The 15,465-nt window shown below is 40.4% G+C and overlaps 1 protein-coding gene across 1 annotated transcript in view; it reads left to right on the top strand.

Annotated features, from left to right (window-relative positions):
* CDK14 (cyclin dependent kinase 14) overlaps nt 1–15,465 on the top strand; it is a 503,580-nt gene that overhangs the window by 357,927 nt on the left and 130,188 nt on the right. The window contains exon 11 of the mRNA XM_039878136.1: nt 9,193–9,256. Within this exon, the coding sequence (XP_039734070.1) occupies nt 9,193–9,256 (64 nt within the window). The remainder of the gene's footprint in view (nt 1–9,192; nt 9,257–15,465) is intronic.

Here is a 15,465-nt window from a genome sequence, read left to right as displayed (position 1 = left end):
AGCCCTTGACTTTGAAGCCAATCGATGTCCAGTAGGTCATACCAAGCATAGCATCTGTGCACCTGCTGGGAGGAAGGGAGTCACTTAGCTAGTGAGGTCGCCTGACCAACCATTCAGCGTCCGTCTGTCGGCCTTTGCTGGTCTCACACACGCAAGTTGCTTTAGAACTCAACTGAGATGAGTTGTGTCCTATTAGTAATGTTGTGCCAGCATCTGAGTGACAAGGTGAGAAGGTCACCAGACATAAATCCAGGTTGCGTCCTGGTTCTGTTCCTCTCTCCTAGGGGACCTAGGCAAGCACCCCTCTGTGCAGTATAGTGTTCTCATCTGCAGAGTAGCCAATATTTCCTATTTCATTGGATTGATGACGCCTCATCAAATAATAGGTTTTAAATTGCCAAGAGTAGAACAGCTTGTGTGAAGTAGTTATTGCTGCAAGTAGACATGTTTCCATAGCGTTTCCTATTTATTTCATGTTTTCTGTGTATAAAATATCCATTTTGAGTATCATTTATAAATAATATTTTGTAAATGGTAATTTTACTCTAGTGGGCTGAATAATGAACGCCCAAAGATATTAGTCCCTACTCCTTGGACCTATAACCTTACCTATTTGTAAAACGGGTTTTTACAGATGGTATTAAGTTAAGGATCTTGAAATGAGATTATCCTGGATTATCCGTGTGGTCCCTAACTGCAGTCATTAGAGTCCTTAAAAGAGAGAGACAGAGGAGATTTGATACAGAAGAGGAAAAGGCAGTGTGAAGGAGGCAAAGATTGGAGTGATATGGCCACAGACCAAATCCAAGAATGCCCTTAGCCCCAGACTCTGGAAGAGGCAAGAAACAGATTCTCCTCTGGAGCCGCTCGGAGGGTGACCATGCTGACATCTTGATTTCAGCCCCGTGAAACTGATTTCTAATTTACAACTCCATAACTTTGAGAGAATTAAATTTCTGTTCTTTTAAGCCACCAAGTTTTTTGTTATTTATTACAGCACCCACAGGAAACTAATACATTCCTATTAACATGTTTTTAAGATATTTTCTAAAACACAAAGTTTCATAGTGTTATAAATCTGTTATAAATATCTTTGTCCATTAAAATTTTAATGTTTATATTAATATTAAATGTTTATATAAATATTAATATTAAATTTTAATATTTAAAATACTACATTTTTGAGGGCAATAAACACAGTTTATGCTCAGTAAATAGGAAAACTGTTTTCATTCAAGAAAAAGAAAAGATGATCTATTTGGGCATGTGTTATATGTAATGTATGACACATATATATGTCATAGAATTTTAATTGGCCTCAAGTTTTCAGCTGAAGTAAAGAACATCAGTGGATGAACCGAGTATTTTTTTAAATTATTATGTACATCCTGCCAGTGTCCGGGAACCATTGGAAGCCTCCTGCTCTAAGAGACACCCAGGGTATAAGACTGTTAACGTAAGGACAAGAGGGCAGGTTCCAGTGGACGAGCTCTGGTTTCTAGAATGCCGAGCCAGCCCTCCGCGCCATCATTGTCATCTGCAGCAGCTCCTGATAGGAGCTGCCCACACCACTGAACTTGAAACCACCCACGACCTCTCCTTTCCAAACGTTTTATTTGAAAGATAGAGATGTATCTGTGGCTGTAACTTCCTCCTTGCTACTTGTGCTTCGTAGGTCTAAAAACTCCAGTTCGAATGAATTTTTTAAAGCAGTGCTTCTCAAACCTCAGTGTATATGTGCATCACCTGGGGCTCGTGTTGAATTATAGATTCTGATTCATCGGGTCGGGAGCGGGGCCTGACCTTTGTGCCGCGGGTGGTGCCGATGCTGCGAGTTCGTGAGCCACGCTTCGAGCAGCGAGGCTCCAGCATCTCGTGCTTCTGCTTCCAGGTCCCCCTCTTTGGCTTCATTTTTCCACATTTTGTGCTGCTGCTTCAAGCAGGCAGCCTAGTTCTGCTGTGCTCACATGGCAACATCGCCCCCTCCAGCCTCTGCAGCCTTCACTCTCCGGCTCCCAAACAACAACCTGTATGCATACATTTCCGCCTGGTGGCTCCGCAGTGTGCAGTCGGGGACAGATAATCTGAAGTCAGTGTCACAGTAACATGACTCAGTGAAAAGAAGAGAAAGCCACTGAGACGACAGTGAAATCGATGAGGGAATCAGGGTTTAGAAATACTAGGAGAAAAGAGAGAGGTAAAAGAATAAAAATTTCATTGGAGGAAAACATTTGAAATGAACTGCTTTTACTGCAGAATTTTCCAGTTATTTGAGCATTTTCTGGAGTAGTTTCAAATTTATTTTCTAGTGAACCTCTAATTTATCTAACAACCAGATGCTTGTTTTTTTTTTCATTCATCTACTGAGAATCTTTTCTGGCCCTCTGGATCCAGGCTGAGGACTTTTTAAAAAAAAATCTATAAACCACCTAACTACACTGAGGACCTCTGAGAGATTGCCTGTGTAGATCAGGCCGGTGGTCCCACCCTTATCTGACATTAGAATCAGTGGGAAAGTTTACAAAATTCCACACACCTAGGCTGCAGCTCAGCCAATTAAATCAGAGTTCTGAGGCTGTGTCCCAGTCTTTAGCATCTTTAATCTATTTTTTTTTAATGCTTCTCAGATGATCCCCATGTGCAGCCACGTACCACTAAACCAGACCTTTACCTTCTAGCAGGTGCATCAAGCTCACTTTAAATAAAACTTTAAAAGCTGTCCTTCACTTTTGGGGATTGCTACTCATCTAAGTCTTTGCCATGTTGAAAACTCTGCTCAATATTTTGGAAACATCATCTCTTTTAATCCAGCAACTTCAGTTGATCTGCTTATTGAATATTCAAGCAGCTGTCCAAAGCCTCGGGAGCATTTCATTTTCTCAGTCCGGTGACTCCCCCTGCTGGCCTTTTTCAGGTAAAGCTCCCTGCTCTGCAGAATCTCTCTACAGGTTCCATGGCTCAGTGAAAAACAATCCTGAATCAGCATTTGAAGGCAGCTTTTCTAATCCCATGTCCAACCTGTATGCCATTGGCCATCGCCAAAAATAAACAGCTCGAACATTATAATCCTTTATCGAGTGGCACTTTAGTTTAGGCTTTAGGGAAGGATAGAAGAGAGAAATATTGTGTGTGTATACCACATTCATACATATATTTTGCTTATCTTGCTGCTGGAAAATATTCCGATATCCACCATCGATTGTGCTGGTTACCTGCAAAATAATGAACACGGATACTTACTTTGGATAGGAAATGGAAAGGAAAGCTTTCATCCATACTTTTTCTACCCTCCTTCATCTAATCATACCCTTTTCCTTATCAACTCACTTCTCCCTATCTACCCTGATTCAGCCAGATAAAAACAAAGATAGATATAAATGCATGTCCTCACTTTATCACCCAAACTGTTTGTTGTGGTATTACATCAGAATTTTACTGCATTTGACTCTTGCATCTATGGAGGCAGAATTTGATCCTTATTAGATCTGAATGCAAAATGTGATGCAGTACAGTCCTTAGCTCCAGTTAAACCTCATAAGCCTGTCTATTCATCTGCTACAGCTCCTGTCAGTAGAATGTTCCTTCTTTGTTGCAAACTCATATCTTACCCCACTTCCCGTATTTTTTGTCTGACTCATCACAACACAAGTCTGTCCGCCATCGACATGGCAATACTCGGTCTATTCTAGATAATGTCCCAAACCATTGTTTTTCTCATCGAGGGTAAACGTTTTCGATCCATCTCATGGAACAAGGGTCCACCACCCCCTGACCTTTCTGGATATATCCCATAGAAGATGGCTTTGTTAATTTGTGTCCCTTTTCACAGGCAGCACCTAGTATTGGACAGCAATTCAGATGTGCTCTGGCTAGTATGTATGATTTAATGATTAAATTTATGTTAGTTGTTTATTGCTGCATAACAGTATTACCAAAAACTTACCAACAGTACACATTCATCAGCTCACAATTCCTGTGGGTCGAGTTGGAGCTGGGCTTAGTAGGTGATCTGCTTTAAAGTCTTGACAGGGCTGCAAGCAGAGTGTCAGCTGGGTCTGCAGTCATGTGAGGGTCAACTGGGAGAGGATGCACTTCCAAGCTCGTGTGGTTGTTGGCAACATTCACTTTCTTGCAAGCTGTTGGACTGAGAGCTTCCCTCAGGTTCTTGCTGGCTGTTGTCTGAGGCTACCTTCAGTTCCTTGTGGCCTTCCCAACGTGACTGCTTGCTTCCTCAAAGCCAGCAAGGGAGAGTGTCCTAAGTTCTCCTTTCTCTCTGGCTCATCTCTGACCTTTATACCATCTGTTCCAAAGTGGAGTGCGAGGTAGCCAAGCCGAGTTCTGCTGTGCCTCTTCGCGAGTTTCGTTTAGGGCTTCTCACTGCAGGCATCTCCCAGAACCTAAAGCAGTACAGCTAGGAAGCAGTCATTATTTTATATATATATATGTGTGTGTATATATATATGTGTGTGTATGTACACACACACACACACACACACACACACACACACACACACATATATATATATATACGGACTTTTAAAGTTTCAGTTTAAGACTCAGAAAAGTTATTTGGTTGTTCTCTATTTCCTTAGATTCATTGCTAAGTCAATTTGAAGTCGTCAGTACCACTGTAGAGTGCCCGGCTCATAAAATGAGAGATGCTAAAGTGCGAACCTGGCATATTCCACGTCGCTTCATTAGCACACACTTGCGCGAGACAACTTATCTGCATTCGGTTGGCCAGAATTCCTCTGTGCCAGAGTTTCTGTTGGAAACTCCCGACCCCTTGACCCTGAAAGAACTAGCAGCAGCCCTCCTGCTTAAACTACAGGCATGCTTCAGGGAAAGCCCAGGGACCCCTTTCAGCAGCCCTGGGGCTGGTGCAGAAGCAAAGACCAGCAGATGTGAGAACTAGTGGAACTATTAATAATCTAGAAGGGTAAGTAAATATTTCTGACAGACACTAGTTCTTGAACTCTGAGCTCCAGAAGTTTAGAATTTGCTTCTCTTTTGTTCTTTGTAAAGTAGATGTTTCAGCAGAGAGGGCCCTCTTTTTCTTAGTGTCTTCCTCTGCCTATCAAAGAGGCTGTCAGGATGGGTGAGATTTAAGCTGTACCTGTCAGTGCATAGGTTAATCTGGAAGAGTAAGTTTGAGGTCCTTAAATCATAGTTTATCAGGGACAGGCAGTGAAACCTACTGATAAGGTAGGTTTTTCTTTAACAGATGCTAAAAGTCCAGGAAATCACAGAGCCACCCTTCTGGGAACTGTATATATACGAGTATAGGGAACTAAGACCATTTTGTAGCTATATTTTGGCATTTGCTTTCTGCTACCATGTGTATGCTAAAGAGTTTCAAATGTTCCCCCCGCCCCCACCACCTTAAATTCCTCTCCCAAGATCCATATCTGTATTTCCAGCTGCACTTTACACATCCCCTATCTTGACCTACAGTCATTTCTAACATTTAACAGGCCCAGAACGGTACTCATTGCCCTCTGCCCCCAAACTTGCTTTATTGCCTGCATTCTTGATTTCAGCTACTAACATCTTGTTCCCTATAGGACGGCTCTTAAACAGTAGGAAATGCATTTTACATCATGACTCATAGTATTGCTGGCACACATGGATACAACTTGAACAAAAGTTTCATTTAAAACAATATGTATCTTTACCATGCATGTTACCCTCTAATATCTTTTCTTTGTTCCTTGTTTTGAAAAATGCTGAGGTTAATACTCTAGATGAAATTTACAATCTCCCAATGGGTCATGCAACCTGTAGTTTGAGAAAATCTGAAACAGATAAAATATAGTTTCTTTGGATTCAGGATCTGTCCCTAGCCTCCTGTCTCATAACACAGTCACACAAAACTTCACACTGTCACCCAGACACACCATTCATTTACTTAGTCAGCATTTACTGACTATAGATTTGATGCCAGCACATGGCAGGCACTAGGGATCCAAAGACAGACATTATAGTCTTTGCTCTGGGGTCCACAATCCAGTGGGGAGACAGACGAGTAATCTAACAATTACGAGGCAGTGGATAGTTCCTACACTAGATAGGTCCTACAAAAAGCCCTCGGAGATCGCAAAGGTCACCACATGTAACTTGAACCAAGTCCTGAAAGCAAGTCCTGAAAGCCTCAGGAAAAGGTGACCCGTGAGCTAAAGCTCAAGTCAGAGGTAGGAGTTAATCTGATCAGTCATGGGCAGAACATTCTGGAAGAGGAAACCATTGAGGGAAGCCATAGGGGCATGAGTGGCGTGAGAACTAGGAGAACTAACGGTATTTTGACATAAGCCCTTTCTTATAACCAGAATACTGTGCTGACACCCCCACCCTTTCTTGTCTTGGCTAACCATTACTCAGTGTTCCCTCTCCCACTAAATGATCCTCTCCGCGCAGCTTTTCTCCCCACCTTCAGGTAGGCTCAAGCACACCCCACTTTGGGTTCTCACCTTCCACCGCACACCTCTGAGGAGACACCTGTGTTGAAGGCAGCTCATCGCTGCCGCTGTGCATCTGCCTCACCACAGTGGGAGCACCTCAGGCCCATCCCTCTATGTGATGACTTCGGTAAATGTTAGCCCAGTGAGGAGGTGAACCAATAAAGGAACAGGGGGATGTGCAAACCAAGGCACTGGTTTAAGGTGAAGCTGCTTAAATGAATATGTAGAAGACTTTTTAGCATATCAAAGCATGTCACTTTAAGATTAAAAGAGGCCTCAGATGCTTATTTACAGATGTGGTGACCACATTTTAAACGTTGATGGCAAACGAGATGCTTTTTTGCACTGTTGTATTTGTAAGTGTCTTTTGGCTTTTCCTTCTAACTTTAAAATATCTTGGTAGTGGAATTTCTTAGTTGATTAATATAAACGAAATTCTGACATAAGAGACAACACACATCCACTTTTTCTAGGGCACAAGTAGCCTATCATCTCTAACCATATATTTCACCCAAATTGCCTTTCCCAAAAAGGCTTTTACAAGAAACAAAATTGACTTTTAATTCTTCTTTTCCTTTTGCCCACTTTCTGCCCACTTTGTATTTCCTGTGCCAATGGCCCAGGTGTCATAGGCAGGAGAAGAATTTGAGGTCTGGAATCTCATCAGCAATGCTGTTATAACTGGGGGCGGCAGGGAGAGGGGGAGACATTTTCTTTTTGCAGGTGATTTTTGAGATGGCCATAACATTTGATAATCACTTTGAAAAAGAACACTGAATCTGGATGAGGATAGGATAGTGCCTATGAAAAAGAGTTGCTAACACAGCATTGTAGAAAGAGGTACAGTCAGGTGACCAACATACCTTTATGAGGAGGGAACGAGGTTCAGGTTCTGGCTGGACTTTTCATTCTTTATAAAACCTTCAGAGGGTCCCTTTCATATGTGATGCATTAATTGTGATCAAGTCATGATTTCTGAGCTGAAAGTTTCTCCCTTTAGTTGCTAAAGTTTAATCCCGTCGGACTCCTTTGTCCTTCAAGCGGAATTCAGGGTGGGCTCAAAGCGGAGCTTCCCCAAATGGGCTGTGTGTGCCGTCCACACACTTGCTCGTCTTGAATTCATGGTCAGAATTTAGTGAAAAGAAAGGGAGAAATGCCTTTTGCACAGACACCGATACCAGAATCGTTCATGTCAGACATAGTGTCTTGGTCAATTTCCTTATCTTACAACTCTTCCGGGCAGTTTCTTTCCCACCCCCACCCCACCCTTCACTGGTGTGGCCTCGTTTGTGTAGATCTGCCTATTAACGTTCGCATTAAATAGTCCGCAAAATTAACTAGTTACAATTTAAAAGATCCCCTGAACCCAGATTCAGTGTTTCAGTGAGCAACATAATACATGTATTTAACCTCGATTTACCAGAGTAAGAAGCAGTAAGTGAAGCACTCGTCTGTGTATGCCACCCTTGACTCAACAGCCCTGTCCCCGCCTAGTAAATAGATGCGTAAATAATCAGAGCTCAAAATTTCCTTACTGCCTCATGGTGCCTGCTAATCCTCAGAGAAAAAGTGAACATGCTTCATTACCTCCCAGGATATCGGCCATTCCTGCTGTTTTCCAGCTTCTGGCTTTATCTTTTGCCCTTTCTGACCTGTTTGACTCTTCATGTTGGTCCATGATTGTTTGAGTCAGAACACACCAGGGGTCAGTGTGGAAAAAGTAGGTGGACTAGATTCTCCCACACGGCCAGCACCTCCTTCACATGGCCGCATTTGCTATCAGTGCTTTGAAAAATATCTAACAGGTACGTAGTGCTTACTGCATGCCAGGTAGGGTTCTTTCCACAGATGAGGTAGGTACTGTTCTCTCCTCCAGTTTACAAATGAGGCAATTGAAGCTCAGGGATGTTATTTCTTGCCCACGGTCACATGACTAGTAAGTAAGTAGTGGAGCCAGGAGTCTCTCTCCAGGCTCTGGGCTTTTAACCCTTCGACTCCATGATCATTGAATAAGATAGCAATAGATGGTGGAGTCGGAAGTTCAGACGGAGCGTGTGCCCAGCTATATGTGAGTTGGCATTGCCCTTAAACCCTTTTAATCAGATTGAACATTGTGGTGACCGAGGAGCACACAGGGAAAGAAGGTCGAAGTGCAGAGAGAGAAAGGGAAAAGTGTAGGGAGAACAGTGTTTTGGTACAAGGAAACTAAGTCATGTAATTAAATACGTTGCCTGTGATGAGCAGCTGGGCCAGGAGAAGATAGGGACCTCCCAAGCTGAATGTCCCGCTTCATCGAAACATCCTGATGTTCAGACAGAGGGTGTGGGAGGAAGAAATGACAGAATTCTTAGAACTGTTAAATGATGAAACATCTGATACCGGCCGGAGTGAAGGGTGAAATAATCATGAGGGGCACGGACATACTTTATTCAGCTGCATGAAGATGACAACTCATCATTTGAGCCCTAAACCTGCTCATTAAGTTTGGAACTGATAAAACGCAGCCGATGTAGCTTGCCTTCCTGCATTCAGCTGTGTCTGTTAAGACACAAACATTCGTCTTGGGCGGCTCTTTTGCTGGGTTGGTTTTTCCTGAAATAAAATCCCTGGCACACAATAATGGAAAAAAGAAATCCAGAGTTCATCATATTCAGTGTACTGTTTTCTACACTGGAAGATTTTGAGTGCTTTGGAAGTAATAATTCTGTTTTCCCAATTTCCTGCTCTCCACTAGGTTCTTGGAACGCCAAATGAGGACACTTGGCCTGGAGTTCATTCTTTACCACATTTTAAACCAGGTACGTTTCATTAATTACAAATGACTAAATGCTTCCTCCATGCAAAGGGTAAGGATATAAATGTTCCCCCTCAAGCTAATTAATATATTATCTTGAAAAATTCTGGTTACTTCTGCCATTGTATATTCTACCTATTAATGGAATTTTTTTTTTATTTTTACATTTGTCTGTAAAGATCGAATAAATGATATCTCTCGTGAGAGATTTTCATCAGAATGTGCTTCATTTGGTTAGACTGGATAATCTTAACATAACCATTGATTTTATCATCAGTTAGACTAGCATCTATGTCTACAAAACCAAAATTTAAATCGGAGTACTACACTGTGTGACTTCTTGTGATAATACTAAGAAAAGTATTAAATTGTAAAAAGAAAAATACCACATTTTGATTTCTTCCTTAAAAACTAGAAACATATGATCAAATTAATCTGAATTTAAACATACTAAATGTTCTGAGTGTCCTATTGTATGATAGTCAGTCTTTTATAATGTAAATTATCTAAACCCCTAAACTGGAAAATCTTGAGAGAAAATGCAGAATTTTAAAAATAAACTGTCACTTTTCTCTAACCAATAGGTGGCAGTCAAGAAACTTTTAGTTTTAGTACATTTAGAAGAATCTTAAACATGGTCTATTCAACTTTTGTAGGAGGAATGAAAGGTTTGGAATTAGAAAGTTAATAAAAATCAGTAGAATGAATTATTGTAAAGTGAGTCTCTTGTTGGTTGTTTTTTTTTTTTTTTTTCTCCTTTACAAAACATGCTTTATAAAATGCAGACCCACCATAAAATTACTGAAAAGAATTTTGTGGAAGATCTAATAGTTCATTATTTTATGAAGGAAAAGAGCTCTGAATAATTCCTGTTAGGGGAGCCAAGTATATTCTTTTTCTCCTCTTCCCCTCTTTTGGGGGACCATCAGGAATAAATTATCAATCCCAAAGAATGACTGAATTGGGAAACTATTTTTATTCTTAATATTTTTCTTCTGAAAGTGTAGAGTGTGCTGAGAACTCTTTTATCTTCTTCAGTGCCCCAAGGACTCTTTGTACTTTTACAGAAATTTTTAAAGAACTTCTATGATCTAAAAGACTATAGAAACTTAACAATTTAAGATGGATTTTCTTCTCTCTCTCTCTTTTTTTTTTTTTAATGAAGCAAGAATCATCCTCTAACTGCTCCAGTTGTTCCTGATGGAGGCTAAGTGAGAACACAGCTCTTTATAAATGTTCCAAATGTGGGCTCTTAGAGAAAGTTAGCTTCCTCTCGTTAGTATCTAAAGTATGAAGTCTTGGGAAATAAAACAGAGGAAGATGTGAAAAGATTTTAAATGAGTAAAGTTAGAGGCAGAAAGGAACAATTAAGGCAGTCATTTCACCTGCCAAGTTTTTGTACTATTAAACATGGAATAATTTGTTTATTTTGGTGTAAATAGAACTTATCCTCATTAACAACATACAAAAGCATTTATTAAATTGTATTCTGGAAAGTAATATAATATAGTGCAAAATAAGCTCACAGGTTGGGAATTTCATGAGATTACGGACTGTGCATAGTATATATTTTGTTGTTCAATAAACATTTGTTGCTCTGAATTATAATGAGTGTTTAAAATAGACATTACTTATGTGACTCCTCTGATAGACATATGTATGTGTAAGTTATTATATTACGTTCACGTGTCACTACAGACACATGATACACAGAAGATAATGGGGGTCCAGAAGAATAACGTTTAGTTGGTTTAAGGTGTGGGTGCTAACAAGCAAGAAAGATATTCCCAGCAGTGCTTGGGGCTTGTGGATGAGTAGATGTGATCAATGCTTCTCCAGTTGGCTTGGGAGGAGTTAAGGGGAGACAAGATAATAGACTGAGGCAAAGGAATCAAATCTGTGAACCCTTCCATGCAGCATATAACCAGACCATCAAGGGTCCTAGTCTCTGACTGTCTGGGCCTCATACTCCAGAGGAAGAAGATATACATTCCCAGGGGAGAAAAATATCAGTCTATGGTCTCACCTCCACGCCTACCCACAAAGAGTGCCTTAGAAAGTCAGGGAAAACAAAAAAGTCTGAGCCATGACGACATACTGTTTTTTGTTTTGTCTAACAGGCTTTATTTTTTAGAGCAGTTTTAGGTTCATAGCAAAATCGAGTGGAAGGTACTGAGATTTCCCATATACCCCGACACGTGCACAGCGTCCCCATTATTATCATTCCCCACCAGAGTGGTGCATTTTGTTACATGGATGGTCCTTTGCAGACACGTCAGTATCACCCAAAGTCAACAATTTACATTAGGGTTCATTCTTGGTGTCGTACATCTTGTGGGTTTAGACAAATGTATAATGACATGTACCTGCCGTTACAGTATCATACAGAGCGGTTTGACTGCCCTAACAATTTTCTGTGCTCTGCCTATTCATCCCTCCTCCCTTCTAACCCTTGGCAGCCGCTGAGCTTTTTACTCCATAGTTTGTTTTCCAGAATGTCATAAATGAGAGAGAAAGCCAACAAGATATTTGAGGGAAGAACTTTCCAGACAGACAGAACAGCAAGTACAAGGGCCCTGAAGTGGGAGAGAGAATGGTTGAAAAATGAGGTCAGAGGCAGCAGGGCTGAGACAGCTCATTTGAGTCTTGAGGGCTAGTAGGAGTCCTTCATCATTTACTCTGAACACGATAGAAAGTGCTGGAAGGTTAACAGCGCACGATCTGGGTGACATTTTAGTAAGATCACTCTGGCTCTTGTGCTGAGACGAGGGGGCCAAGGCAGAAGCAGGGAGACCAGTGAGGAGACGATGACAAGAATCTAGGAGAGAGGTGATGAAATGTGCCATAAATAAAATTATCTACCTTTTCAACTTCTTTGTTTTCCCTTGGAAAGTATAGCAAAACTGATGCAACATTTTAAGAACAGTTGTTAAAAAATTAAAAGAATAATTAGATAACAACTGGTTTATTCCTTGGTATTTAGCTTGTATATATCCTCTTCTGCTCTTACATTTATGCTAACACAAAATTCCTTAACTTCGCCATATTCCCATAGCAACCAGGCAGCTGGGACAGACCACAGTGGCATAAAATAAATAAATAAATATGTTGCACATGCACAAGTGTGTGCGCGCGTGCGTGTGTGTGTGTGTGTGTGTGTGTGTGAATACTATGTATAATGAGTCTAACCTTGGGAGCTGCTGCTTTTCGATCATTTACTTCTGTTTAAATTCATCTTAAAAGAAATGGGACGTGGATCTATTTCTTCTTTGAACCTGATTGCCTTCCCGTTTCTTTTCCTTCACCCTCAGGGTTCTGTGGTTTACAATCTCAAAAGTAGGGGTGTCTCCATCTCTCCCTCCCCTTTTCCTTCCTCCCTCCCCCTCATTCCCTCTTCTGCTCTCTTCCCTCCTTCTCTCTCCCCATGCTCCCTTCTCCCCTTCCCACTCTTTCCCTCTCTCCCTCTCTTCCCTGTCATACAGGAGTGTCTCCCTAAGAGGTGAGAGGTTACACTGTGATATCCTATCACTTAAGTAATTCTGTCACCTCTGATTAGTTTCATCACAGGACAAGCCCCATTCTGATACAAGAGGCCGTTTGATTAAGTGATATCCTATCAGTTAAGTAATTCTGTCACCTCTGATTAGATTCATCACAGGACAAGCCCCATTCTCTAACCAAAAATAAGAGTCCACTATAAAATTAAGACATTTTTCCCTTCACTTGTTTCAGTTACTCATTCACAGGATGCTTTTACACAACGCTTCAGTTTCCTTCCGGAGTAGTAAGTCCTCCCCGAGAGAATCACAGGACACTTTCCCCTGCCTGTTTTGCCCATCACTACTTTATATTCACAGAGGCAGCATGGCTCATGTACCTTGGGGGAGGTGATGCTTGAAATTCTTGATTGTAAGACAGATGTGGTATTCATTTTTTTCAAAACCCATCTTGCATACATATTTGAGGAGTTGTTTGGCCTTTGTAGAATTGTGGCAATCCTGGATCGGGGCTAGACGTAGGTAGATGTTTGCGGTTCTCCCAACTGGTAAAATCGGGATGAGGGATTGAGAATTCTGAGACGGCTTTGGGATTTCCTGCTGCCACCAAAAACCCCAGGATTGCTTGAGCTAGGAGTGTGAGTGGTGTTTTGATTGTACCATAACTAGGCAAATTGGACAATAGAGCTGGACGACGCATGAGGGGCCATCTAGTCCTGCTCTCGCCTTTGTAAGATTGGGAAACTGAGTCAGCGATGTTAAAGAACTTCCCCAAAGTTAGCGTCAGAGGCGGAGGTAGGTCCAGTTCTGCTTGGGTTTCAGTTCGGTGCTCTTTTCCAGTGTGCATTGTGAAAAGTTATGATATTGGGCCTGCATCGGGATTTCTCACTGACCTTCTAATGAATATTTTATTGACAGTTAGTCAATTAAAAACATGTCAAAAGAGTAGAGAGGATTTGATCTCTGTATTTGGTAAAATACATCACACTGCAAATATTGCTTTCTATAAAATAGTTTGGTCCTGAAATAATATGTAGACTCCATGTCTGATACTTTTAATCATCTCTTAAATGCTTCCAACAAAAGAGGCATTCAACAGCTATTTTATGACAAATTATTATTCAGGAATTTAAAAAAGGAAGGCACTGTAAAATTCAGGGAGAAAAAAATGCTGCTGGAACGGAAGCAATTAAAAGTAATGAAATTTAGACTAAAATAATTCTATTTTCTCAAATCAAGCAAGAGAACAGAGCATTTCTAAAGTGATTATATTATTCCTAAGAGAAATTTATCTGATACAAGAGGCCATTTGATTAAGGAAAGTTTGATGAAGAAGAATTCATTACAATGAATGAAGATAAAAACAGAAGAATTTACCATTGGAGGCAAATTACAGAACGGTAGCATTTTATTTTATTTTATATTTATTTTTCAATTACAACTGAAATTCAGTATTGTTTTATGTTAGTTTCAGGTGTACAGCATAGTGGTTAGACATTTCTATGATTTACGAAGTAGTCCCCATAATTAGTCTATTACATACTTGGTGTTATACATACTTATTACAATATTATTGAATATATTCTTATGATGTACTTCACATCCCCATAACTATTTTGTAACTACCAATTTGTACTTCTTAATCCCTTCACCTTCATCACCCAGTCCCCCAACTCCCCTCCCATCTGGCATTCACCAGTTTGTTCTCAGTTTTATCTATGAATCTGTTTATGTTTTATTTACTTTGATCTTTAGATTCCACATATAAGTGAAATTATATGGTATTTGTCTTTCTCTGTCTGGCTTATTTCACTTAGCATAATACCTTCTAGGTCCATCCATGTTGTCACAAACGGTAAGATTACATTATTTTTTATGGCCAAGTAATATTCCATTGTATATACGTACCACAGTTTCTTTAGCCAGTCATCTATTAATGGGCTCTTAGGTTGCTTCCGTCTCTTGGCTGTTGTAAATTGCGCTGCAGTGAACATAGGGATGCATATGTCTGTTTAAATTAGTGTTTTGTTTTCTTCAGGTAAATATCCAGAAGTGGAATTTCTGGATCATAAGGTAGTCCTATTTTAAATTTTTTGAAGAACCTCCAAACTTTCCCATAGTGGCTGTACCAGTTTTCAGTCCTACCAACAGTGAATGAGGGTTCCCTTTTCTCCACATCCTTGCCAACACTTGTTTTTTGATTTATTGCTTACAGCCATTCTGACAGGTGTGAGGTGATATCTCTTTGTGGTTTTAATTTGCATTTCTCTGAAGCTCAGTGACATTGAGCATCTTTTCATATGTCTGTTGGCCATCTGTATGTCCTCTTTGAAGAAGTGCCTATTCAGGTTCTTTGCCCAGTTTCTAAATTGGGTTGTTTGTTTTTTGGTATTGAGAAGTATGAGTTCTTTATCAATTTTGGATATCAACCCTTTATTAGATATATCAGGCAAATATCTTCTCCCATTTAGCAGATTGTCTTTTTCATTTTGTTGATGGTTTCCTTTGCTGTGCCAAAACTTTTTAGTTGGATGTAGTCCCATTTGTTTATTTTTTCTTTTTTCCCCTTGCCCGAGAAGCTATATCAGAAAAAAAATTACTAAGAGCAATGTCAGAGAGTTTGCTGTCTATGATTTCTTCTGAGAGTTTTATAGTTTGCCATCTTATATTTACATCTTTAATCCATTTTGAGTTTATTCTCTATTTTTCCTAATGC

Source organism: Pteropus medius, unplaced genomic scaffold (genome assembly GCF_902729225.1).
Source record: "Pteropus medius unplaced genomic scaffold, Ma_sr-lr_union100, whole genome shotgun sequence".
Lineage (NCBI taxonomy): Eukaryota > Metazoa > Chordata > Mammalia > Chiroptera > Pteropodidae > Pteropus > Pteropus medius.
This window is presented reverse-complemented; position numbering and strand designations above follow the sequence as displayed.